General features: G+C 39.3%; 1 protein-coding gene across 1 annotated transcript in view; it reads left to right on the forward strand.

Annotated features, from left to right (window-relative positions):
- Nucleotides 1-27,387, forward strand: part of ck (unconventional myosin-VIIa ck) — a 63,955-nt gene that overhangs the window by 30,323 nt on the left and 6,245 nt on the right. The window contains exons 3-19 of the mRNA XM_011140946.3: nt 7,390-7,503; nt 8,466-8,612; nt 8,708-8,892; nt 13,814-13,935; nt 13,994-14,250; nt 16,739-16,904; nt 17,582-17,712; nt 17,790-18,185; nt 18,543-18,923; nt 19,005-19,160; nt 19,662-20,255; nt 22,068-22,277; nt 22,736-23,110; nt 23,277-24,317; nt 26,241-26,485; nt 26,594-26,954; nt 27,180-27,298. Coding sequence (XP_011139248.1) covers nt 7,390-7,503; nt 8,466-8,612; nt 8,708-8,892; nt 13,814-13,935; nt 13,994-14,250; nt 16,739-16,904; nt 17,582-17,712; nt 17,790-18,185; nt 18,543-18,923; nt 19,005-19,160; nt 19,662-20,255; nt 22,068-22,277; nt 22,736-23,110; nt 23,277-24,317; nt 26,241-26,485; nt 26,594-26,954; nt 27,180-27,298 — 5,000 coding nt within the window. The remainder of the gene's footprint in view (nt 1-7,389; nt 7,504-8,465; nt 8,613-8,707; nt 8,893-13,813; nt 13,936-13,993; nt 14,251-16,738; nt 16,905-17,581; nt 17,713-17,789; nt 18,186-18,542; nt 18,924-19,004; nt 19,161-19,661; nt 20,256-22,067; nt 22,278-22,735; nt 23,111-23,276; nt 24,318-26,240; nt 26,486-26,593; nt 26,955-27,179; nt 27,299-27,387) is intronic.

The raw sequence follows: 27,387 nt of genomic DNA on the forward strand, positions 1-27,387 counted from the left end.
AACCAGTTTCGTGCGATCAGTCACAACATTTCCACCATAAGTAGCACAAATCAAGCATCAATTTGGCTGCAGCAGAAGCGTTTTTGTTTAAATGAAATGCGAAATGTATCACTCGAATATGCTCTTGTTGCTAGTCATCGTGAACACTACTGATTACTTGAGGTTATGTGTATCAAACACCAAACCATATGTCACTTCGAAAAATTAAATGTCAATACTTTAAAACCACAAAAGTACGGGAAAATATTTCAATTTCAAATTTTGCTTTGAGCTATGTAATTTTCATCGGAAAGAATTAACTACTACCCTAGTAGCACATATTGTTGAGCCAATATTGGCTATAAATTGGGTCCCCAATATTGGCCAATGTAACCCCAATGTAAGTCAACATTGGTACAACAATGCTATGCAATATTGGCGATATATTGTAATTTAATGTCCAACCAATATTAGTTGCATATTGGGATACATTGGACCAATGTAGCCCCAATGTAAGTCAATATTGGTATAACAATGCTATGCAATATTGGCGATATATTGTATTTTAATATCTAACCAATATTGGCTGTATATTGGGATACACTGGGCCAATGTAACCCCAATTTATGTCACCAGTATGTAGCCAATGTAACATCAATGTAACGCTAATGAAGTGTGCTACTAGGGTAGACCTAATAATCGTGTAAATCAGAGTTTGTTGGATGGATATGAAGTGAAAAGAACAATCGCTTGTCGCACGTATGACGTTGTCATGGAGAACGTGCTAATGAAGAACTGCGAAAGGGACGTTTTCCGTAATCACTCGAGATTACGGCTGTAAGTCAATTATATTGGAAGCTTCGATTTTTTTCGAAGCTTCGAGGCATCTATTCGGATAACGAAATTCCAGAGTGCGAATCGATTCGCGTTCGATTAATCGAACGACACTAATCGCGCAGAAACTTAGTCTGTTCTTTTTCAAAGAATTTCTGAACTAATGCTACAAGTTAGAGCGAGAGAAAGTACACCCTAGTTTCGCTCTAACTTATTGCACTAGTTCAAAAGTTCCTCGAAAAGGAACAGATCTCTTGCCGCACCGTCCGAAATGAGTTCCACTTGAAAAACTTCGAAGTCTCGAATCTCCGAACGGCGTTCGAAGCTTCAAAGTCGCAGAGCTTCCAATTTTCCGTGATTCAAACGTCGAGGTTTTGCTTCGAAGTTACATCGAAATTGCCGAGTTTCGGGAACGATGCGGCGCCTCTACTCGAAATTTTAACGAGAGACCGGAAATGTTGAAACCGGAACGAGGAAGCGGGAACGAGTGTTGCCGAGTGCAACGGGGACGCGCTTCGTCGGCCAGAGATCGATCTCCTCCGTAGCGTCTTCGTGGCCCTTTTCGCTTGTCAATCGGACAATTAAGTTAGACAAGGCGGCAGGTATTGCTCCGGCTTCATTAAGGCGCAGCGAACTCCCACGAAACGCTTCGTGGTAGTTCCGCGTGCAACTGTTTGCATCGGTGCGCGCGCGTGTTGGCACCGTGAGGCCGACGGCATGGCGGTGTTGGCGATGGCAGAGCTGTGTGTGTGTGTGTGTGTGTGTGTATGTATGTATGTGTTTGCGCCGTGCCGTGCCGGTGGTGGCGAGCACACGTGGCCGCACACACATCCACACGAACGTGGCAAGCACCTGTACACGTCCCGATTGTTCACTTCAGCGGAACATCGGAAGAGCTCATCCGTTCCTCCTCGCCGCGAAATAAGAGCCGCTTCGATCCATCTTCTTTTGCTGCGACCGGCAGTTTTACTTTCGTGCGCCTCGCCGGGCCTTTCCCGCGCGCGACCGAACTCGCGAAAATTGCGGAGATCCTTCGCGGTTTCGCTAGTGCGAATCTTACGATCCTAGCTCGGCGATAACTAGGATTTAGGACCTCGCAAAGGTAATGCGAATGAATCGACGATACTTGTGTCGAGGATATTCAATCGCTAAAAGAGAAGCTTAATTTCAGTCAACGAGAGCGCCAAGCGTCGTAATGAGTAATTCCTCGCGGCAGGATAATAATATCGACGGTGTGATTCTTCGCTACGAGCGTCCTTGGTCAGCCGGAATTTATCCCTCCCACCCCCGGAGTTTGAATATTCAGGAGCCTTGATTTTAACCAATTAATTAATATTCAATTTAATTAATTAAATTATAAAAAATTATAAATTCAATTACAGAAGATTATAAAGTGTAAAATTAATTTCAATTCAATTAAATTTTTTAATCTCGAAATTTTTTAATTTAATTCAGTTTTAATTGGATCAAAATTGATTTTATAATTTATAATTATCTATAATTTAATTAACTGACTGATAAAAGCGTCGTTTAATTTGTACGTTGCGTCGAATTCGTTCGAGCGGCCTTCGAATAACGCGAATAACGTAACGAAGGATTGCGTGAAGCATTGCGATTTTTTTCCTTTCCAGCGCGAGTTGGGGAGAAAAGTCACATTAGTGCGCATCGAGACGACCTGTGTTTCGATCGCAACGAAATTCGATGCGAGCGCGGGCGAGACACGCTCCCTAATCTAATTATAAATGCAAATGGCGGGCGGAGGGCAGAACAGCGCGCTAATAAGCGGCACAGTTCGACAAATTCGCGATCAGCTCGGCCGCTACGCGACTCTCGCGCGCCGAAGACAAAAAGGCGCGAAATATAATAGTAACGAAGTTACGACAGCAGCACACGCATACTCGGCATCGTCGTGCGCCGAATGGTAAAGCGTACAGTTATTACAACGGTATCCCATAATTCAATTTCAATCTAATATATACGGCGTCGATGCGAATTCCACACAACTCGCGGCTCCACTTGGCTCGGCTCGGCGCGCACGCGCTCGTTTTTCCTCGCTTTTCCGTCGCGCTCGCCGACAGTTCATTGCCAGAAAAATGCCGACCAGCCGGCTCGCGGCCGCTGGATTATCCAACCACGCGAGTTACCAGTTATTTCATTAACATCGCCTGAGATACCGCGTCGAAGTGTAACAACACGTTCACTACCTTCGGCAATTATTTAGGTCACGCTCGTACGTGCAGCAGTAGCGTAGGAGCTCGTAGAAATCGGCACCGCGCAGAATCGAGAGAGCCTTAAAACCTCGAGATTTGTAAGTTGATGAGGAAGGATCGGTCGAAAGTTTTGACGAAGAAAAAGAAAAAAGGTTGCCGGGGGTGGACTGTCATCTTTTCGAAAGTCCAACTGCGTATATTATACATTTCATATATAGGATGTTTAAAAAAAGGACTTTAAGGGCAGATAGTATTTGCAAAATAGAGGAAAAAAGTCACATTAGTATTGTTATATGACGTCATTTAAAAAAAAACTCTACTACTTCTGTATTTAACATTTTTTCTATTTTGTATATTCTCAAAGTTAATAATATTCAGGTGGCCTGTTTTAGATGCCTCATCCTGTGTATATACATATATTTACAGGATATTTAAGAAAAAAGAGTTCATGATTTAAGGACAAATAGTATTCACACAATGAAGGGGAAGGGTCCTAATAAACGTGGGTCGAAAATTTAATATTATCGGAGTTATGAACAGTTATTTATTTTAATTAAAGCAAGTGACTTGCTTCTGCCGCTTTTGTATTCTGTGGTGTAATTTATTGGTGAAGAGTAACATGCTTGAAGGGAATTCCTAAAAAAAGTCTCTTTGCTCTTGCCCGGAATATAAAAGGTCTGCTCGCGCTGCTTGCATTTTTGACACTTTTATATTTCACGCCCGTTGCACACTGACCTCTCTGTAGAGAGAAGGATTCTCATTGGATATCGGTCATCGTATCCGATGTGCGAACGGGCACTAGATATAAAAGTGTCAAAAGTGCAAGCAACGCGAACAAACTTAAAGAAACCTAAAGAAACATCTATTGTCTTTCTATTTATATACACGCTTCTATCAAGCAATTGTTGTAGTCACATATTCTTGTGAACAATGAACAGTTGCAGAGAGCTATCACAAAGTTTTCATAGTACGGTAAAAATGATATCGTATTACTCTGATCAAGAAATGGCAGAAATGCATTTTACATGTATGACCAGAAGTGAGCAAGTCACTTGCTTCAATTAAAACCTCGAGATTTGTAAGTTGATGAGAAAGGATCGGTCGAAAGTTTTTGACGAAGAAAAAGAAAAAAGGTTGTCGGGGGTGGACTGTCATCTTTTCAAAATTTCAACTGCGTATATTATACATTTCATATATAGGATGTTTAAAAAAAAGAAAGAAAGGACTTTAAGGACAGATAGTATTTACAAAATAGAGGTAGTTAATTGTTCATAACGACAATATTAATTTTTTGACCCATGTTTATGTTTAGAACTGCTTTTCCCATTTTGTGAATACTATCTGCCCTTAAAGTCCTAAACCCTTTTTTTAAGCATCTTGTATTTTATATGTATACAGGGCGACACCGAAAAAAGTGGCCAAATTTCAAATTGTTCTATTCTTCCTAAAGATGAGAAAAAGTCATATAAAGATAAGTCCGGAAACTCTTCCTTTCCGAGATATAAACACTATAACAACTATATTTATATAACCTTTTTTCATCCTTAGGAAGAGTAGAATACGAATACCGAAGTTTGATCAACTTTTTCGGTGTCATCCTGTATATTATTGATAAAAATATGCCACTAATGACTATGATGAGTAACTATGGCAACACATCTGATAAGTAGAAAAAAAATTTTCTTCGATACAGTGGAAGAAGGACAAATATAGCATCCTTGGCAGGACATGAAAATTTTGGTTAAAAAAAAGGACAATTCTTCTCAAAAGAAGACCTTTGGCAATCTAACCTAACGCTTTGACAGGTCACAACGGAGATTATATGTGTCTCCGTTGTTTTTCAACGCGATTCCAATCTTCAAAGTGTTTTCGACGAATTTCTATGTAGAAAATCCCTTTTAATCTAATTGTCATCGGCAGTTAGCCTGATTTCTCAAGGCCGAAGTTCTCGCTATTGTTTATTGGCCTTCGCTTTATATCGGAGTTTTGTTTTAAAATTTCTTGGCTTCGTAAGAAATTAAATATCAAGGTGTTTCGTTTCATGTTTCATTGTTACAAGATTCGTGTGTTTAGATTCTTATTCTTATTCTTCTTGGGTCACCTGATTTTTTTTGTAAACGTGACATTTTAGAAAAAAATATTTCAAACAGAAGTTGTATGATTTCAAAGGGGACATAAAACAACTACATCATTTTGTTTACATATAGCGCCACTTTCGAGATATTCACTGATTATTATTTTTCTTAAATGAAAACCCCAATTTTTGTTTATTATTTTATCTTTTTCTACCAATTAATTTTAACAACTTTTGTCTGAAACATTTTTTTCTACAACCACTCTCTGCATAAAGGTGATAGATTAAATTTGGACACTCTGTATACAGGGTGACTCATTTTTATTTATTCACTCCAATATTTCGAAAAATATAAAAGATATGAAAAAATGTTTCAGACACAGGACGCAGTTCTGAGTAATCTTTATATTTTGCAACTACAGAAATCGCATATAGTTTCTTTTACTACCAGTTAATTTGAACAACTTTTGTCTGAAAAATTTTTTTATTTGCATAATATTTTTTGAGATATTTAAGGAAAACTTGATTGATGAACTTTTTCAATATTTGACTTATATCTCGACAACTATTTTGATAACTATTTATCGAAAGAAAAAGTGACATTAGACTTTTTTACTCTATTTGATCTCTAGAATATATTGTTACAATAGCGCCCTGGCTTTTGTTAATTTGATGAGTTTGACATTTCCAAAAGTCGGTAAGTTAACAAAAATATAACAGTGATGGTATTAATTTTAGAAAGAGAACCCATTTGTCATACAAAAATAATATCGTAACTGGATCAACAACCTTGAAACAAATTTAAGTTTTTTTTTATGGAAATTTTTGTTTAAGGAAATTTTTAACTTTAATTGTTGGATTTAGAAACATACGTTGAAGTCTGGGAAAATCCGGAGAAATTTCTACGCGAATCTATCAGGAACTTCCAACGACAAAACGAATTTGGCGTCAAGTGTGAAAGGGGTTCACGCGTGTGAACCGTGCGAGTATAATTACATTAGAATGTACATATGATTATTCCGGTTATCGCGACAACGACGTATAATAACGTTCAATCAGTTATCGCAATCGCATCGTATGCCACTAGATCGCGTGCATTTAATAAAAGGCGTGCACACAACAAACGCATCGCGACCGTCCGTTCTCTCGTATGTATACACGCAGGAGAAAATGCGCTTACGAAAGTCGCACGATCCGTATTAAATCGTTCCGAGTCACATAAATGATCGACCGCGGAGGAAGAGAAGAAGCAGCGGGAGACAGAGACAGCGCACGCGAATCTTCAACTTCATCCTGAGCAAGAAATTGTTAGGATCATCCTCGTGAAGCATAAAGTCCTGATAAAGCTGAAAATAGGATGCCCTGAAAAGGCATGCCTCGTTATTACCACATCAGGCCCCGAGATGGATCTTTTAGGGATACCATAGATTTTACGAAATAAGGCTTTAATAGGGAAAACTGATAAGGACCTTAGAAGAATCTTTTAGGGATGCCTTAGATTTTACGAAATATGGCTTTGATAGGGAAAGCTGAGAAGGGTCTTGGAAGGATTTATTAGGGATGCCTCAGATTTTACGAAATAACGCTTTAACATGGAAAACTGATGTGGGCCTTAGAAAGATCTTTTAAGGATGCTTTAGATATACAAAATCAAGTTTTGTTATAAAAAATTAATAAGATCTGAAGCGTGTAATAAAATTGTCATAGTTTAACATTATTTTAGTAAGTACGTTCTATCTGATTCTTTTAAATATTCTTTAATTATACCGCAATTAAAAACAAATTTTATTAGTTCTATTAGTTGCTATATTCATTAGTCTTTTCCAAGGATTTTTCTAATATTGCTTTCGTTTTGAAATGCAGCAAACTTTAATAAAAAGAGTAGCAGGATTTTTATGTGTAAAGAATGCTATATTTTAATATAAAATATGCTATATTTTTAAGATAAAAAATTTTTATATATTATGTATAATATATTATATATAATCTTATATATTCTTATATATTATATTATATAAGGTTATAAAGAAATAAAGAAAATGGTCTAAATTTCTTGGTATGAAAAGAACGAATATTTTTACTCAAGCAATAATAAAAATATTTCCTTATAAGGCCTTATTAATATTGCCTCATAAGATCTTTATAATGTCTTATAAGTAAACTATTTGTTATACATTTTGTAGGGCCCTTATCTTTCTATCCTTATTAGAGCCCGATTAGTATTAGGGAAAAATAATCAGGCCCTTACCAGAACCCTATTAATTTTTCTTCTCGGGACGTTATGTATTGCAGGGAGATTACATATGGATCGAACCAATCTCAGGAAGGGAATTCGACGTGGCAATCGGAGCGCGGGTGATCTCGGCGGAAGGCAGACGGATTCAAGTAAAGGACGACGACAACAAGGTTACTACTGAACGCACGTGATAAATTCGCGTCACACGCCTTGGGAGGATTTCCGAGAGGCGTTCTTATCTAATCGTCCGAATAACAGCTTCACGAGAGACCCGGCGCGTCATACAATGTGTGTCGTTGAAGAGATTGGATATCTCTAAAGGCCGATCTACAATGGCTGCAAGAATAAGGTTGTAAGCGTAAGCAGTAAGAAATGGACCAACCATAATCGATTATTCTTATAATAATCGATTGTGGTTGGTCTATTTCTTACTGCTTACGCTTAGAACCTTATTCTTGCAACCATTGTAGATGGGCCTTTATAGAGCGATATGCGAATGTTTTAACCCTTGTGCAGATTTTTGCTGCGGATTTCCGCGAAGTCCTTTATGTTTGTTCAGTCGTTGATTACATCTGAAGTCAGGTTTCAAAAATAGCACATCCAATATAGTTGCCATATAGTCTGAATAAATATAAATCAGATAAACGATAAATATAAAAGCTTTCCAGATCGTTAATTACGAATTTTACATGAAAATTCATTCAAGAGTAATTTGTTTATAAAAAAATCTAGCGTGCGAAAAATTCTGGGGAAAATAAATATATTTCAACATGTAAAGAATATTTGGTAAAATTTTCAGCTGATCCTAAATGCTTTCCAAGAAATTAATTTTTTTTAATTGCTTTCTGCAATTTTATTTTTATAGATAATTAAGAGAAATCGCAGCTGATACCAATAATCTGCATATTTACTCGATACTTTTAGAGCCCTCATTGACACTCCTTTAATTCGATATGCCGTTACCGACATTCGCTGGATCTCTTCAACGTCGTCACGACGCGATAAGATTTCTCTCGACGAATGAATCGCCCGCGCATGACAGAAGAGAAAAAATTTCAAAAGCTCACTTTTTCTCCCAAGACGCCACCCAATTACTCCGTATCGATCGGCTGATAAGCGTGTAACTTCACAGGAACAATGGCTAACGCCGGAGAGACGAATAAAGGCCATGCATGCCACCTCGGTGCAAGGTGTAGAAGATATGATCAGTTTGGGAGACCTCCATGAGGCGGGCATCCTGCGAAATCTGTTAATACGTTACAACGAGAATCTCATTTACGTGAGTGCCACTTTCGGCGACCCGACGATCGTCGAGCATCGCCTTCATCAATCCCCGCGAGACAGAGCGAATTCGCGCATGAATGAACTTTACAGACGTACACGGGCTCCATCCTGGTCGCCGTCAACCCGTATCAGATACTGCCTATCTACACCGCGGAGCAAATCAAATTGTATAAGGATCGTAAAATCGGCGAGTTGCCACCGCACATATTTGCCATCGGCGATAACAGCTACGCGCACATGAACCGATACGGCCAAGATCAGTGCATTGTAATTAGGTAAGGAAGAGAGAGAGAGAGAGAGAGAGAGAGAGAGAGAGAGAGAGAGAGAGAGAGAGAGAGAGAGAGAGAGAGAGAAATCGCAGCCATACTTGTCATTCAGTGTGCTTCAGTGAAAGAGGAAGTAGTAATTTGCGCGTAACCTTATCATCACTAAGCGTTTTGACTAATCGGAAGTTGATATTCAGGCTTGCTTAAAGCATACATTTGTAGCTTGTCCTTTGAAGCATATATTTCTCCTCACGCACAATTTTCACGGAACTCCCCTTTAAAGGATTTCTCAATCTGTTGAATACGAATCTGAGGTCGGAAATTAGGATTTTTAGGATTAGGAATTATTCAAAATTCAAGATGGCGTATCGACATGCTCTAAATTAGACTAATCTATATCAAATTGTGTATTCGAAAGTTTTTGGGCTCACTGATTACGAATCTAAAGTCGAAATCGAGAAATTCAAGATGGCGGACCTAATATGGCGGATGAAATTGTGAAGATTAGACCGATTCGCATTAAATTGTGTATCAGAGAATTTCTGAGGCCACAGTTTGATCCGCCATATTGGGTCCGCCATCTTGAGTTTCTCAATTTCGGCTTCAGATTTGTAATCAGCCACCCCAGAAACCCCCAGATATACAATTTGATATGAATCGGTCTAATTTTCACGATTTCGATCCGCTATATTGTGTACGCCACCTTGAACTTTGGAAAACTTACAATTCTGACCTCATATTCATAATCACCATGCTTCAAAAGGTTAATAAATAGCTAGTCGGTCAAAAACTAAGTCAAAAAGTTAACGAGTAATAGCTCTCTTAACTAATTTCAAGAGAGAATTTTAACTCACAAAGTGCTTGTCTTAAGACACATCAATATTGATCTTATTTCTCTTCGTCTTTAACTTTGACAAGTTAACTTTTAGTTTCAATTTCGTTTTTAATCTAACTTGCTTTTCCTTTGAGCGAGTTTTAACGTAATTTAGTTACATTAACAGTCTATAGGCTCTTAATCTTAAATATTTTCAACCTGGTCTCTTAACTTGTTAATTAAAAAAAATATATCAACTTACCCAAACCTGTTGACACCGTAGTGACACTTGTTAGAAAATTTACTAACAAGTAAAGGTACCTAACTGTCACTCACCGATTTTGATGAAACTTTGCCCACTTATAGAGTTATGGAAATTAATCGAGACGTATTTTCTTTTTATCTGCGGAGAAACAGTTTTAAGGGTGGAAACTACCCCTTATTTATATAGAGTGTTTTCGCGTTAAAAGTGCTATCTTGTTATTTATTCGAAAGGCTGAAAGGTTTCATGGGATTTTTGGGGTCGCTAAATTCGAATCTGACGTGAAAATTCAAAAATACAAAATGGCGGATCAAATATGGCGCCTATGTCTCGTGAGTGGGACCATTTTTTCCATGTAAATTAAAATGATGTCGACAAAAATTACGATTTTTTTACATATATAGGGGAAATCACATTGTTTTCACTATTTTTAGTATTACTGTTTGTCATTTGTTTTTATGCACGCATATGAAATGTCTTCAGGTAACTTATATGGAATTTGCTGTTATTTCACCTAACATTAAATGAATCTATTGAGAATAAATGTTCCATATATTTCAGTATTTCATTATTCATCATTCTCCCATTGCTTCATCCCCTCTTTGTAGCATTGTGAGGCATTTCTTTTGGCGGTTGTCATTTATAGTTTATGGTTGTCATTTTGAGATTAGGATTACTATGTCTGACAATAATATCATTACTACAACTATAATTTTGTAAGGTGTTTCTTCATATATCGTAAGTACCTTTCTAGTAAAGATCGTATTGTTTTTACTATTACGTAGTGTTATCGTTCGGCGTTTCTTTAATTCGTACATATAGTATACTTATTCAGAATTGAAATTCATTCTTATTTAACTTAACAATATATTAATGTATAGTAAATAAATGTTAGTATAATCTAGTATTTTATTCATTCATTGTGCTTCCGTTGTTTTATTCCTTCTGTTTGTGATATCGTGAGTCATTCGTTTTCTTCATTCGTTTCTTTTCTGTTTGTCGAGTTTCGAGGTATTTCATTTAAATTCCGTTTTTATTTCGTTTTAATTTTATCGCTACATAATCTATAGTGAATAAAAATTATATTTGTATGATATTTTATTATTAGTTGTAATTTAATCGTAATTTAGTTGTAGTTATTTAATTATACATCACAAAACTCGATTACCAATATATCACATTTTAAAATAATTTGCTTTCTTTTCCGACAAGTTGTTTTTACTTTCTGAACATGATTATGAACCCCAGAAATATTTTGAAACTATTGAAAACAGCTTTCGATCAACCACAATATGATATAGAATCTGCTAAATCTGAAAATGAGAAAGCTTTTAGTCCACAATTAGAAACCTTGATAAAGGACGCAATTGACGAATCTCTGTTTGTAGAAGTTCATGAAGAACTACATTTTGAGGACTCAAATTTCATGTCATATCCACTTGCAATCGAGGACGAAGATCATAAAGATGTGTTAAACATGGAAATAAATTTAGATTCGAGCTTTTCCGAAGATAAAGACGTCACTATGGAATATAAACAAAAAGCTGTAAATTATTGGAAGTCGGAACTGAAACACAAATTAAAATTTGAGTCAGTTCAGACAAAATTTAGACGTTTAAAATCAAAGCGACAGTTATATCGTTGGGAAATACAAGTTTCGAATGATGGATGCGAAAAATTAAGGAAAATTTCTCAATACGTATTGAATCGATTCAAAGAAGCTGTGGATAAGTCAGTAACAGTTCATGATTTGGATCTTCGTAGATGGGCTTCAAAAGTTCAAGATGAAGTTTCCTTATCGACAGATTTATTTAAAGCTTCTAAAAAATGAGTTTACAGATTTAAACAAAAATATGGAACCGTTTCCAGAAAAATAAACAAATTTATCACGCAGAAGTCAATAATTGAGAAAGATAAGATAGAAAAACAAGCTAACGACTTTGTAAACGAAGTAATAAATGCTATATCTCAAGTTGGAGAGGAAAATATTTTTAATTCTGACCAATCTGGTTTTAATTTAGAGATGCATACCGGACGTACACTAACATTTAGAGGCCAACAAAAAGTTGAAGCATTGACACAGTCTGTGCATTCTATGACTCACAGCTACACTATTCAGCCTTTAATTACGGCAAACGGTATTTTATTGTCACCCCTCCTGATTGTCTTGCAAGAAAAAGAAGGGCAATTCGGGCCTCGAGTGCAAGAAAATCTGTTTAAAGCAGAAAACGTCCTCGTATTAGCTTCAAAGTCCGGCAACTTGATCTCAGATCTTGTAAGAACATGGTTCCGAGAAGTGTTTCTCCCAACATCTACCGAAAAAATGGTATTGTTGCTTGATTCCTGGAACGGTTAGAATTCTGAAACATTTGGAGCAGTCGCACAAGCAAACAAAATTCACAAAATTTTGACTATCCCCGCAGGTATGACCGGCAAGATTCAACCACTTGATGTGCTTTTTTCAGGCCATGGAAAAATTTCATCCGACATTTCTCTGACATAGTCATTCTCCACAATCACGATATCAATTTACATCTGCGAAACAATATTATTCAGCTCCAATCCCTTATCCATAATCAGTTTTCTTCCCCTAGATTTCTAAATCTCATAAAGTATTCATAGTACAAAAGTGGTTATCTTCAGAAAAGACCACCTGAATTCGAAAATCCTGTAGATTACTGCTTCAAAAGCTATGCACCAGAGTGTGACTTCTGCAGTGACATAATTGTGATGAGATGTGCCTGGTGTACAAAATCTTCATGCATGACACATTTCTTCCAGAATTATCACTATTGCAAAAATTATTGTAATTGAGCGACATTAACCCATTGTTTATAGACTTGTTTTTTCCACCTTCCGTTTAAGACTGGGTCTTTGTTAATTTTTGAACGTGTCCCCAGCTTTAAAAAGATTAGGATTAAAGATTGAGATTAAAGTGAAGATTGCTTCTGCAAGTGTTAAATTACACGATCCAACTATGGTTGGCGTCCAATGTTATAAAATTTCTCAAAAAAAAAATTTATTTTTTTAATAAATAAGAATAAATTCAGAATTTGTTTGTACCTTAAAATCCGTAATCTGTAAACGAAGGATAAATACTTTTTAAGAAATTTCTCTAAGAAAGTGCAATTTAGATATAGTGAAACACCATATTACATCTATTACATTAAATTCAAAATTTTTTACAAAAACATTAAATTCAGCGACCTCAAAAACCTAAAAAAATCGTAATTTTCGTCAACATCATTTTATTTTACATGGAAAGAATGGTTCCACTCACAAGACATAGGCGCCATATTTGATCCGCCATTTTGTATTTTTGAATTTTCATGTCAGATTCGAATTTAGCGACCCCAAAAATCCCATGAAACCTTTCAGCCTTTCGAATAAACAACAAGATAGCGCTTCTAACGCGAAAACACTCTATATAAATAAGGGGTAGTTTCCACCCTTAAAACTGCTTCTCCATAAAAAAAAATACGTGGCGATTATTTTCCATAGCTCTATAAGTGGGCAAAGTTTCATCAAAATCGGTGAGTGACAGTTAGGTACCTTTACTTGTAAGAACAATAGTTCTGCGATCTTTTTATTGTGCGATTGCAGTTGCAAGATCAAGGGCTTTTTTCTCAGTATGATGGTGCCTTCGTGGAACACTTGATCATTTCTCAGCTCGATTGACTTTTTACTCGCTATTTATGAATATAAATGATGTTTATTATTAAAACCGCTTATTTTTCTTGTAGAATGTCACGCTTAATATCGTGTGCGTAATCCAACGTCGTTGATAATAAATCGACTCTCGCGAGTCTTCATCTTCGTTTTTATACTAATGAGAAGTTTCATTTTTGCTTCAGCGGAGAGAGCGGAGCCGGCAAGACGGAAAGCACGAAATTAATCTTGCAATATTTAGCAGCGATCAGCGGGAAGCACTCATGGATCGAACAGCAAATCCTGGAAGCGAATCCGATACTCGAAGGTGAGTGCAAATTTGTCATTTGTCGATATTTACCAAAATTTACCAAATTTCGTCGCAGCATTCGGCAATGCGAAAACCGTGAGGAACGACAACTCCTCCCGCTTCGGCAAGTACATCGACATTCACTTCAACGAGCAAGGGGTGATAGAAGGTGCCAAAATAGAGCAGTATCTTCTGGAGAAATCGCGGATCGTGTCTCAGAGCTCGGATGAGAGGAATTATCATGTTTTTTATTGCATGCTAGCCGGTCTCTCGAAGGAGGAGAAGCAGAAGCTCGAGCTGGACGACGCGTCCACGTACAAATATCTTATCGGGGTGAGTACGAGAATTATGTGGTTGTCGACTTCAAGGCAAGATTTTCGGTTATTTCGGTACTTTAGGTTGATAAGTTACCTTCTTACGCTTCGTTACGCTGAGAAAAATATCATTCCACTGATACGAAAAGTGATTACTCAGTTTACCTTCCACTTTTTAAACAAAAGTTGCAGCAACATTGCTGTAACTTTCTATGCTGTATGGGATAGTTATCTTCAACAAGGAATATTCTTTTTATTGGGTATAGGAATAAGTTTCCACCCTTTTCAGAAAGATATCGCTAGTGGTACTAATTTTCATGTTTGATGGAACGGCTATACTTGTGTTTTGAAGGTGTATTTGTGAGCTTTGAATCGCAGTAATAGACATTCGTTTGAAGCGTAAACATCATTTTCTTTTTGCGTCGAAAATGGCAACATTTACGAACGAAGCAGCATTTGCGGGAAGTGTTACTCCATTACTATATTCTGAAGAAAAGTGCTGCTGAAATGCATCGAATGCTTGTTGATATTTACGGCGATCATGCTCCGTCGAGTACCATGTATAAAGAGTGGTTTTCGGGTGTGGGGTGTGTAAAGAGGCGTTTTCGAAGTAGTGATTATGACGTGAGCGATCGAGGACGCGAAAGGGCACTTAACAAATTCGAAGATGCACAACTGCAAGATTTACTCGAAGAAGATTCGAACGCTCGAAAAATTTTCAAACGAGTTAAATGTTGATAGATCTACCGTCGGAACATGTTTACATACATTGGGAATGGTCCAAAAATCAGGAAATTGGGTGCCACATCAATTGAAGGAGAGAGACATTGAAAGACGTCTGATGACGTGCGAGATGCTGCTTCAAAGACAAAAAAGGAAGGGTTTTCTGCATCGAATTGTCACTGGCGATGAAAAATGGATCTACTACGACAATTCCAAATGACTGAAATCATGGATGATGCCAGGTGAACCAGGTCCATCAATTCCAAAATGAAATATCCACGGTTCGAAAGTTATCTTATGCATCTGGTGAGATCAGAAGGGCGTTATTTATTATAAGCTTTTAAAACCGTCCGAAACCATCACTGGGGATAGTTACCGACTGCAGTTAATACGTTTGAACCGAGATTTAAAGGAGAAACAACCGGAATGGGATAATAGGCACAACAAGTTGATTCTGCTACACGACAACGCTAGGCCCCACGTTGCAAAACCAATCCAAAAATACTTGGAAGGATTAAATTGGGAAATCTTGCCCGACCCGCCGTATTCACCAGATATTGCTCCTTCGGATTTCCACTTATTTCGGTCCATGCAGTCGGCCCTTTGTGGAAAGCGGTTCACTTCTCATAAAGGTATCGAAAAATGGCTTAATGAATAGATCGAGTCAAAAGTACCTGATTTTTTTCTTCGAGGAATCCGTTCACTACCTGAAAGATGGAAGAAAGTTGTCGCTTCCAATGGGGCGTACTTTGAATAAAATCATTTTGTATTTTTTTGTTTAAATAAACGACTAATTTGTATTTAAAATGGGCGAAAACTTATTCCTATACCCAATATATATATATATATATATACTTTTTTATTTTTCTTCTAGCTTTGCTAGTTCACGAATTATTGACCTGGATTAGATCGAACACCTTGTATACAGGGTGTCCCATTTTAATGTCCCACCCCAAATAACTCTTCAGTATTGAAGTTTCAAGAAAAATGATCTGAATAAAAGTTGTAGAGATTTAAGTGAGCTACCTTATGATGACCTTGACTTTGACCTTGACCTCTATTTCCAAAGTCATTTGAAAGTCAATTTGCGTTTTTAAATGGGAACCCTTATTTTTTATTACACTGTTTGTTTCTATTAATTAATTTAAATAACTTGTGTCTAAAACATTTTTTTATTTGTCTAATATTTTTTGAGTTATTTGAGGAAAACTTGATAACTTTTTTAATATTTAACTTATGATATCTCGCTAATTATTTGTCGGAAGAAAAAGTGGTACCCTGAGTACCAAAGTGGTACTAGACTTTCTTGCTTTATTTAGTCTTGAGAATATATTGTTACAGCGCCCTGGTTTTCGTTAATTTGATGATTTTGAAATTTCCAAAAATCAATACACATATACATAATGGCTTTAAAATACGCTCATAAATATCACCTTAAAGTATATTCGTCACGTAAATTTGAGAGGAAAGCTCATTTCCTCGCGTACTCAAAAGCAAAATTTAATATTTTTTCAGGTATGTTATAAAACTTGTATTCTATGCAGAAAAAACATATTGGATTTTTATTTTAATGCACAGTGTTCTTGCTTCAATTTAATATTTTTGGTTGAGCTACTGAATTTACTAGGATGCAACATGTATTTTGTATAAATTGTAAATTTGGTTATGAGAAATTTTGCTTATGAGAAGCTTATGATAGATTTGCGGATACATAAACTTGTTTTTCTGTGAATACGTTCTTACCTTCCTTTTACGTCGCCTGATGTCAAGCCTTGCTTTCCCAGGGCGGCAGCATCACTTGCGAAGGGCGCGATGACGCCGCTGAGTTCGCCGACATACGATCGGCCATGAAGGTGTTGCTGTTCTCCGATATGGAGATTTGGGAGGTGCTCAAGTTGCTTGCCGCTTTATTGCACATGGGCAATATTAAGTATAGGGCTACCGTCGTAGGTATGGAATTATGTTATAATTTTAATTATACTTAATACTTTAATATTTAATTATATAAGATAGGAAAAATGGTCGAATCCCTTGAATAATTTTGAAAATATGCGAGATAAAAAAAATGTTAAGTGCAAAAGTTATAGATTTAAATGACGTATCACATAGCAATACTAGGATGACCTTGAACAACGTCATCAAGATTACGGGAAGATCATCTTGAATTTTTCAAATAGAAACCCCCATTTTTTATTATATTATTGTTTCCTATCAATTAATTTGAATGACTTTTGTATCAAACATTTTTTTATTTGCCTAATATTTTTCGAGATATTTAAGGAAAACTTGGTAACTTTTTCAATGTTTGATTTACGATTTCGGTAACTATTTGTCGGAAGGAAAAATGGTACTAGACTTTTTTACTTTATTTAATCTAAAGAACATGCTGTTGCAATAGTGCCCTAACTTTTGTTAACCTGATGACCTTTGAAAATTTCAAAATCATCATCATTATTCAATAGAAAATTATAATTATAATACAATTTTAATAGAATTCGACTGTAATATATATTTCTCAGATGATAATTACAATTTTAGAATTATATTACGATTTTAATATAACATAAATAAATTAAATCATAAATTTGCTTGAGCTTACATTACAAATTTTGATCAAAAATTTCCAGATAATTTAGATGCCACGGAGATACCGGAGCACACGAATGTACAGAGGGTGGCGCATCTATTGGGAGTACCGGTACAGTCCTTGATAGATGCGCTCACTCGCAGGACTATATTTGCACACGGTGAGACAGTAGTGAGTATCCTTCCATTGACGGATGCATCAGTGACATTAACAGGACGCATATTATCGGAATTGAATTATATTGATAGGTTTCCACATTATCGAGAGACCAATCGGTCGACATCAGAGACGCGTTCGTCAAAGGGATATACGGGCGATTATTTATACACATCGTGAAGAAGATCAACGAGGCCATATACAGGCCGAAGAATACCTCGCGGAGCGCCATAGGCGTACTGGACATCTTCGGCTTCGAGAACTTCAATCACAACAGCTTCGAGCAGTTCTGCATCAACTACGCCAACGAGAACCTCCAGCAGTTCTTCGTGCAACATATATTCAAGCTGGAGCAAGAGGAATACAATCACGAGGGCATCAATTGGCAACACATCGAGTTCGTCGATAACCAGGACGCCTTAGATCTGATCGCTATCAAGCAGCTCAACATTATGGCGCTCATCGACGAGGAATCCAAGTTCCCCAAGGTAGAATCTCCAGTAGCCGGCACTCTTGCGTGAATTCTATTAAATTGAGTGTGATCCGCTTTGAAGAGCGTTGAGAAAACGCATGATTTTCTCATTTGCAGCGTCAAATGAATCCATCAAGAAGCATGGCGATTTAAAAAACAATAAACTAATTAACAAGCACCTCATAAATCTCGATGTATCTGGCGGAATTCTAGCTACTGAACGTTTTATTCTGCTACTTCACGAGAAACACGATGATCCTTTAACAAACTAACCGAAAAGATAATTGAAGAGTCTTAGTGAAGATATAGGGATTTTTTAATTGCGCTAATTTCTCATTGTCACGACTTTAATTCGATGTCAACTGGTTTTCAGGGTACTGACCAAACCATGCTGGCGAAGATCCACAAAACACACGGCAGTCATAGGAACTACCTGAAACCCAAGTCGGACATCAACACGTCCTTCGGCCTGAATCACTTCGCGGGCGTCGTTTTTTATGACACGCGGAGTTTCCTGGAAAAGAACAGGGACACGTTTAGCGCGGATCTATTGCAGCTCATTCACATCTCGTCGAATAAGTTCCTGCAGGCCTGCTTCGTCGAGGATATCGGTATGGGCTCGGAAACCAGAAAGAGGGCGCCCACGTTGTCGACGCAATTCAAAAAGTCCTTGGACTCGCTCATGAAGACGCTGTGTAGCTGCCAACCTTTCTTCATCAGATGCATCAAGCCGAACGAATACAAGAAGCCGATGGTAAAGCTCCGACAAATTCTCTCTTTCTCTTGAATGACTCTCGTAATAACAATCTTACAAATACCAAGAACCTACTTGCAGATGTTCGACCGAGGCCTCTGCTGTCGACAATTAAGATACTCCGGCATGATGGAGACCATCAGGATTCGCCGAGCCGGTTACCCGATTCGCCATTCCTTCCACGAGTTTGTGGAGAGATACCGATTTCTCATCTCGGGCATTCCACCCGCGCACAAGGTACGCATGTAACCTTATCGAATTGTAACTTCAGGCCAGTCACTACACTTTCGTTTTTCGAACACTACCTAGATAGCGATTGGCTAGAAGCCACCTTTGAAGGTGACTTTTTATCGACAACCGTCCAAGATACCAACGAATATTTCTGTTACCGCGACCGAGAAAATTCGTCCAAGCACTTAGCTGAATTAAAACTCAGTTGAAACAACGGAAAACAACCTATTGAATAAGAACCTCCTATAAAAATAATCTTTCTTTTTCTACACTCGAGTTTTCCACTTGGTCCCTATTCTTCCCATTGGATCTATTTTGCAACTTTTAATTTTAACTTTTAATTTTAATCGCCATCGCACAGCTGTAATATGACAGAAAAGATGCGCAATGACAAGATAACGATGATAACGTTGTCGTTGAAGGATCCAGAATAGACCTACAGGCAACGGAAAATTCGGTCGCATCAACCGGATTGTTTGCTAAAGCGTCTTATTAATTAAACAACAGGTGGACTGTTGCGCGGCGACCTCGAAGATCTGCCACGTGGTGCTGGGTCGGTCGGATTACCAGCTCGGGCACACTAAGGTGTTCCTCAAGGACGCTCACGACCTGTTTCTGGAGCAGGAGCGCGACCGCGTGCTGACGCGCAAGATCTTGATACTGCAACGTAACATTCGCGGCTGGGTTTATCGCAGGAGGTTCCTGCGGCTGCGAGCGGCCGCGATGATTGTGCAGAAGTATTGGCGCGGCTACGCGCAGCGCCAGCGATACAAACGCATGCGAATCGGCTACATGCGACTGCAGGCGCTCATCAGGTCGCGCGTGCTCTCGCACAGGTTCAGGCACCTGCGCGGCCACATCGTCGCGCTCCAGGCGCGAGCCAGGGGCCACCTGGTGCGCAAGATGTACCGGAAGAAACTGTGGGCCATCGTGAAGATCCAGGCGCACGTGCGCAGACTGATAGCGCAGCGGCGCTACAAGAAGATCAAGTACGAGTACCGATTGCACGTGGAGGCGCTGCGACTGCGGAAGAAAGAGGAGCGCGAGCTCAAGGATCAAGGCAACAAACGAGCCAAGGAGATCGCCGAGCAAAACTACAGGGTAAGCAAAGGTCTTAACAAACTTTTGTCCACACGTTTGCTCGACAGAGGTCTTCATCGTGTGCGGACAGCGTCTACGCGGAAAAGAGAATCTCACTCGGCAAAATTATGTATAAACGCATGTAATCGTTGAGCGAAAGTTTCGGCGAATGTCATGGTAGAAAAATGGATTTAGCGATTTTGTCAGAAACGACTTGTTCATTCTATCAGCTAATCACTATTGTTTTTAATATTATATTATATATATTCAAGTAATATTATATATATTCTTACTGTTATATTCTTTTCGATATATTATACATCCACATATCTTTAAATGCTACCAAGAAACTGAATCAGAGTCACATCTTTAAGGAATCCAAAGGCACCCAAAGGGATCAAAATTTTTACATTCACGCGATATTTATTTACACTGCAGAAAATATTGCTGTTCAAATATAGTTAATGTGACTGCTTGTATTTATGGGAGCCCGTGATGTAGACTTATAATTGAGTGAAACAATATCTTTTTTTTTTTCTTAATAATGTTTTTTTCAGTGTGAATGCACATAACTTTATATGATTATACAGGATGTCCCGTTTTATATGAGTCAGGCAAATGTCTTAAAAAAAATGTTAGGCAAATAAAAAATATTTCAGACAAAAGTTGTTCAAATTACTTGATAGGTAAAGACGATGTAATAAAAAATTGGTATTTCCATTCAAGAAAAATAATGATCAATGAATATCTTGAAAGTGGTGCCACTTATAAACAAAATGATATAGTTGTGTCCCCTTTGAAACCATACAACTTTTGTCCGAAACACTTCTTAGTATCTTTCATATTTTTCGAGGTTTTTGTCTGGCTCATTTGAAACCTTCTATCCAGATTTGGGACCTTCTATCCAGAAATCTTTCCCTTTCCTGAACTTTGTATTTACTGAGTTGTGGTCGTCTGGTTCCTAAATAACAAACTAAATCATATGGTATGCTATATAATAGTTGCTTTGTTATATAACAAAGTAACAGTTACATAACATACCATATGATTTAGCTGACATTGTGCAGCAATGTGCTGCAACTTTTTGTGCTGTACGGGAAAAGATGTAGTTGTATTAACGGAATTTTCTTTCCTGTAAAAGGAAAATCTTTTTCGAGCGTCCAATGTTCAAATCTCACTGTATGCGAATAGTACCTTCAGGTGCTCTTATTCTTCAGATATTTCAAACCTTTAGAAGCAGATTTTGTGCAATATTTACTGCAAATTTGCTCGACAGCGTGTTAGCAGAAAAATATACAAGGCCTGCTAGCAACCTACGCTGACAGACTGACGGCAAAGAGCAAGCAAGATTTGTTGTTTCGTTGGCACTTAAATTCAAGGCAGCAGGAGCTCGATTTTTGCTATCAAGTTACGTCATCAGACTCTGACCTCAACAAAACGCGAGCTCAATGCAGATACAAATTGCTATAGATCCGGCACGGTATTCTGATTGAATCTGCTGGCATGCTGCTAATATTTTGGATTATTGACAAGGAAATGAAGCATTGTGATGACCATCACTGATTCCTCGACTTACTTGCAAGCAGTTTAAGAATTAAATACGATCGACTCTTCTTCATCCGTTATGCTGCACGTATACTGTGTTACATAACGATTCAGCAAAATTGTAGAGAACTCGAGAGAATTAATGAGATTATAATTATGCGTGAATACAAACAATCCGTCGAGCGTGTCATAATACGACTAGTTTTTTATATCAAGTCACGATCGTGACTCACGCGTGTAATTGCCTGTCGAGGTCTCTTTCGGTTACATCGCGTGTACGAATTCCAGGAACGCATGCAAGAGCTAGAGCGGAAGGAGATCGAAATGGAGCTGGAAGATAGGCGACGAATGGAGATCAAGAAGAATCTGATCAACGACGCGGCCAAGAAGCAAGATGAGCCGGTGGATGACAGTAAACTGGTCGAGGCCATGTTCGATTTCCTGCCGGACTCCAGCAGCGAGGCGCCGACCCCGGCGAGAGAAACATCCGTGTTCAATGTAAGTCACGACGATGTGTCCCTGAAGTGTCCTGGAATGAAGTTTCATTCGCAAGGCGGAGTAACAGCCGAGTCACTCCAATTCGAGCGAGTCTTCACTGAATCTACCAGTCTGAATCATCGAGTGAATACTTCCGCTTGGAATTGAAAAGTAAATTTGGTGGACTCTGCCATCAAACGTTGAACTGATTGGAATATTCACTCTACTCATATTTCAGAATCCGCTCTAAGCTTGAATGAAGCATTCACTCTTGCAACTTCAAGTGGCGATATTTTCACTACAACCTTCGAATAAATTTCCACCTTTTTTGCTGAAATTTCCACAAGGTTATGTTCAAAAATTTATCTACGAACGATTATGGAAAAGTGAAACCTGAGGAAACGAAAACAATGCCGATTACGCGCGGGCAAAATTCACTCTCCCGCAAGCGGAGGATAACATTGCTTCAAACGTTGCAGGATCTACCCGCGCCGAAGGCCGACCAGCAGGAGATAATCAGCCCGGTTCAAATGGCATCGGAGGACGAGGAGGACTTGTCCGAGTTCAAATTCCAGAAATTCGCGGCCACGTACTTCCAGGGTAACATCACGCATCAGTACTCGAGGAAGCCGCTCAAGCATCCGTTGCTGCCGCTGCACACCCAGGGCGACCAACTGGCCGCTCAGGCCCTGTGGATAACCATACTGCGATTCACGGGCGACCTGCTCGATCCGCGTTTCCATACGATGGACAGGGACACGACCTCGGTGATGTCGAAAGTCACGGCGACGCTCGGACGGAACTTCATCAGGAGCAAAGAGTTCCAGGAGGCTCAGATGATGGGCATGGACCCAGTACGTTTTCTCTTGATAATTTTTGTCCTTCCTTCATATCACTCCGTGAAGTTGCATTCACGTCAATTGAAGTCAACGAACATCTCTTTCTTCTTTTATTAAACAACCTATCTTGTTGACGGATTTACTTCAGACTAATATATTTCTCTACGTCTTCCTTCCACAGGAGACATTCCTCAAACAAAAGCCACGCTCCATCAGGCACAAGCTGGTATCGCTCACCCTGAAGCGGAAGAACAAGCTAGGCGAAGACGTGCGACGGAGACTGCAGGAGGACGAGTACACCGCCGACAGCTACCAGTCCTGGCTAGAGTCCAGACCCACGTCGAACCTCGAGAAGCTGCACTTCATCATCGGCCATGGTATCCTGCGAGCGGAGTTGCGGGACGAGATATACTGCCAGATCTGTAAGCAGCTGACCAACAATCCGTCCAAGTCCTCGCACGCGCGAGGCTGGATCCTGCTGTCCCTCTGCGTCGGCTGTTTCGCACCCTCCGAGAAGTTCGTCAACTACCTGCGAGCGTTCATCAGAGAAGGACCACCTGGCTACGCACCTTACTGCGAGGACAGACTGAAGAGAACCTTCAACAACGGCACGCGCAATCAGCCACCAAGCTGGCTGGAGCTGCAGGCGACCAAGTCGAAGAAGCCGATCATGCTGCCGATCACCTTCATGGATGGGAACACGAAAACGCTGCTGGCCGACTCGGCCACCACGGCGCGGGAGCTGTGCAATCAATTGTCCGACAAGATCTCTCTGAGAGACCAGTTCGGCTTCTCCCTGTACATCGCCCTGTTCGACAAGGTGTCGTCCTTGGGCAGCGGCGGTGATCACGTGATGGATGCGATCTCGCAGTGCGAGCAATACGCTAAGGAGCAAGGCGCGCAGGAGCGCAACGCGCCCTGGAGATTGTTCTTCCGCAAGGAGATCTTCGCGCCTTGGCACGAGCCGACCGAGGACCAGGTCGCCACGAACCTGATCTACCAGCAGGTGGTGCGCGGGGTGAAGTTCGGCGAGTACCGCTGCGACAAAGAGGAGGACCTGGCAATGATCGCGGCCCAGCAATATTATATCGAGTACCACACCGACATGAACGTCGACCGACTGTACACCCTGCTGCCGAATTACATACCGGATTATTGCCTGACGGGCATCGACAAGGCCATCGATCGATGGGGACACCTCGTGCTGCAGGCGTACAAGAAGGTAAGAGAAGTGTGTTTGACTCCATTTTGCGTTAAGGAGCCTCTTACCGACAGGGGAAAAATTAAATGGTTGAATAAAATACGTTTCGATCGAAGGAAGTTTTTCATCCAAAAAATTTCTGGTTCTTAGAGCCCCATTTGCTTCAAAACGTGCTTGCTTTGTTCGCTGCCATTTTTTTCCAATCCTCTCCTGCATGTTTGGGAGGAAAAAATAGGTTGTATTGTTAATTATTATGTAAAAAAATCAGTTGTGTGTAAAATTATTTAAGTGTAAAAATTGGTTGCATGAAAAATATTAGTTGTATTTACATTTTCTTTTCTTGAAAAAATTTTCAAGTGAAATCAGTTTTTCGAGAATCCAAAAATATTGGTTTGCACGGAAAGTAATTTCGGTTTTCTGCATGAAAATGAAAGACGATATTTTTTATAAAAAGAAAAGTTTTTATTCCGTTAAGTATTGACCATTTTATTAACATCTTTTGCCATCTTTAAGGTGATAACATGATTCCATGCTCGTAGAACTTCTTGTTCTTACTGGCAAAAACTGAATCAATTGGTTTACGACACCTTCATTTGAATCGAAATTTTTACTATTCAAGAAATTCTGCAGTGACCGAAACAAGTGATAATCGGATGGTGATAGATTAGGTAAATATGGTGGATGCGGTAGCATATCCCATCCAAGCGCTAACAGCTTTTGGCGAGTCATTAAACTTGTGTGAGGTCTGGCGTTGTCTTGATGAAATACAACACCTTCTCTGTTTGCCAATTCTGATCTCTTCTGCTTGATGGTATCATTCAATTTGTCCAATTGATGACAATACACATTCGAATCAATCGTTTGGTTGTTTGGTAGCAACTCAAAAAACCATTCCTTTCCAATCTCACCAAACAAAGAACATCACCTTTTGATGGATATCAGCTTTTGATGTTCTTTGAACTGGTTCATCGCGTCTGCTCCATGATCTTTTGCGTTTAATATTATTGTACACAATCCATTTTTCATCTCCAGTTATGAATCGCTTCAGAAATGGAATCATTTCAATTACGTTTCAACAGCAAATCGCAGATGGTAATGCGACGAATTAAATCTCTTTCTTTAAGAACGTGTGGAATTCAAATATCGAGCTTTGAAACGAAACCAAGCTATTTCAAATGCTCATGCACGGTCGAATTCAATAAATTTAATCTCTCAGCTATTTCTCGTGTTGTTAAATGACGATTTGCGTCCAACAATGCCTTTATTTGATCTTCATCAGCCTCAATTGGCCTTCCAGAATGTGCATCTTTGAGATCGAATTTCCAGAACGAAATTTCGAAAATCAATTCTGACACTGATGTTCAGTCAACACATCTTCTCCATGCATGACACACAATTTTTTTCTTGCTTGCACTGCATTTTTGCCTTTACGGTGATAAAAGAGCAAAATGTGACAAAAATGCTCACGTCAGTTTTCCATTGATGCGACGCCAAATAAAAACAACTTGACAGATTCCAAGACAACTCTCTTTCAAATGAAACTTGAAATGTACATTGTAAAAATGTAAAGTGATTTTCTGTTTTAGAATAAGGTTACTTAAAAAGGCAACTAAGACCATCTATTTGAAAAAAACCGAAATTACTTCCCGAATAACCCAATAAAAGGTCTCTCAACATCCTTTGGATTCATTGCTGATCAATTATTTCTGGTTCGCACAACTTCAGCGTACGACAGCTGGCTCATTGGCACCTGGCTCATTCTTCTTTCTGATGAAGAAAGTAAAATTTCCAACTCAGCATCGCATACAATAGTCTCACGGACAATTTTTAACGTTACCGTTCACTTTACCGAACCTTCGCACACGAATCTCTATCCCGGTTCTAATAGGGTCTCGTATTTCCCGTTGCAATTTAATACGTTCTCGCTGTTCTTGCTATTCGCAGAGCTACTATTTGAAAGAGAAGGTGCCGGCGTTACGCGTGAAGGAGGACATAGTCGGCTACGCGAAGTTCAAGTGGCCCTTGCTGTTCTCGCGCTTCTACGAGGCTTACAGAAATTCCGGCCCGAACCTGCCGAAGAACGACGTGATCATCGCCGTCAACTGGACCGGCGTGTACGTCGTCGACGATCAAGAGCAGGTGCTCCTGGAGTTATCCTTCCCCGAGATTACCACCGTATCTAGTCAAAAGTGCGTGTAGGTCCGATCGAAAAAAAAAAAAAAGAAAAAGAGAACACGACGAGAGAGAAAGAAAGAGGCCGCAAAGGTCTCAACTCAAACTTCGCGTTGTGCTTTCAGAACGAACAAGATGTTTACGCAAACATTCAGTTTGTCAACGGTGCGGGGAGAAGAATTCACATTCCAGAGCCCGAACGCGGAGGACATTCGCGACCTGGTGGTGTACTTCCTGGAGGGTCTGAAGAAGCGCAGCAAGTTCGTTATAGCTCTGCAGGACTACAAGGCGCCGGGCGAGGGCTCGTCGTTCCTGACGTTTCAGAAGGGCGATCTCATCGTCCTCGAGGACGAGAGCACCGGCGAGACCGTGCTCAACTCAGGATGGTGCATCGGCACTTGCGAGAGAACCGCCGAGAAGGGCGACTTCCCAGCAGAGACTGTTTATGTGCTGCCTTCCTTAACGAAGCCACCGAACGATATATTGGTGAGTCGGTCATTTGCATTTCACGCGATAAGAATCTTGAAGACTCCTTGGAACCCTCCGAGAAATTTAATCTCGGAAGAAATACTTTTCCATTGTTTTTGTAAAAAAAAGATAAAAATCGCGGAGATTTCATTTGTAAAAGTCACAAATATTCTAAGCAATTGGAAAATTTTGTCGAGTGCTATCTTTTTTGTATCTAATTCCTTTGATTGTTATAATCTTCAGGCTCTATTCAGCATAGAGGGCACAGAGAACAGTCGCAGGCTCTATCCTCAGCAACTAAACGGCGTGGATTCTCGCGACAAGCCTCACACTCTTCTGGAATACGCGATCGATCACTTTCGGTAAGTTAAGGAAGTTAAGGACATACCACGTGTTAGATTCTGTTAATCATTCCGCGAATATTTGCGCGTAAGAATTGAAGGTAAATCCA

The sequence above is a fragment of the Harpegnathos saltator genome, unplaced genomic scaffold (assembly GCF_003227715.2).
Source record: "Harpegnathos saltator strain DR-91 unplaced genomic scaffold, Hsal_v8.6 scaffold54, whole genome shotgun sequence".
Classification (NCBI taxonomy): Eukaryota; Metazoa; Arthropoda; class Insecta; order Hymenoptera; family Formicidae; genus Harpegnathos; species Harpegnathos saltator.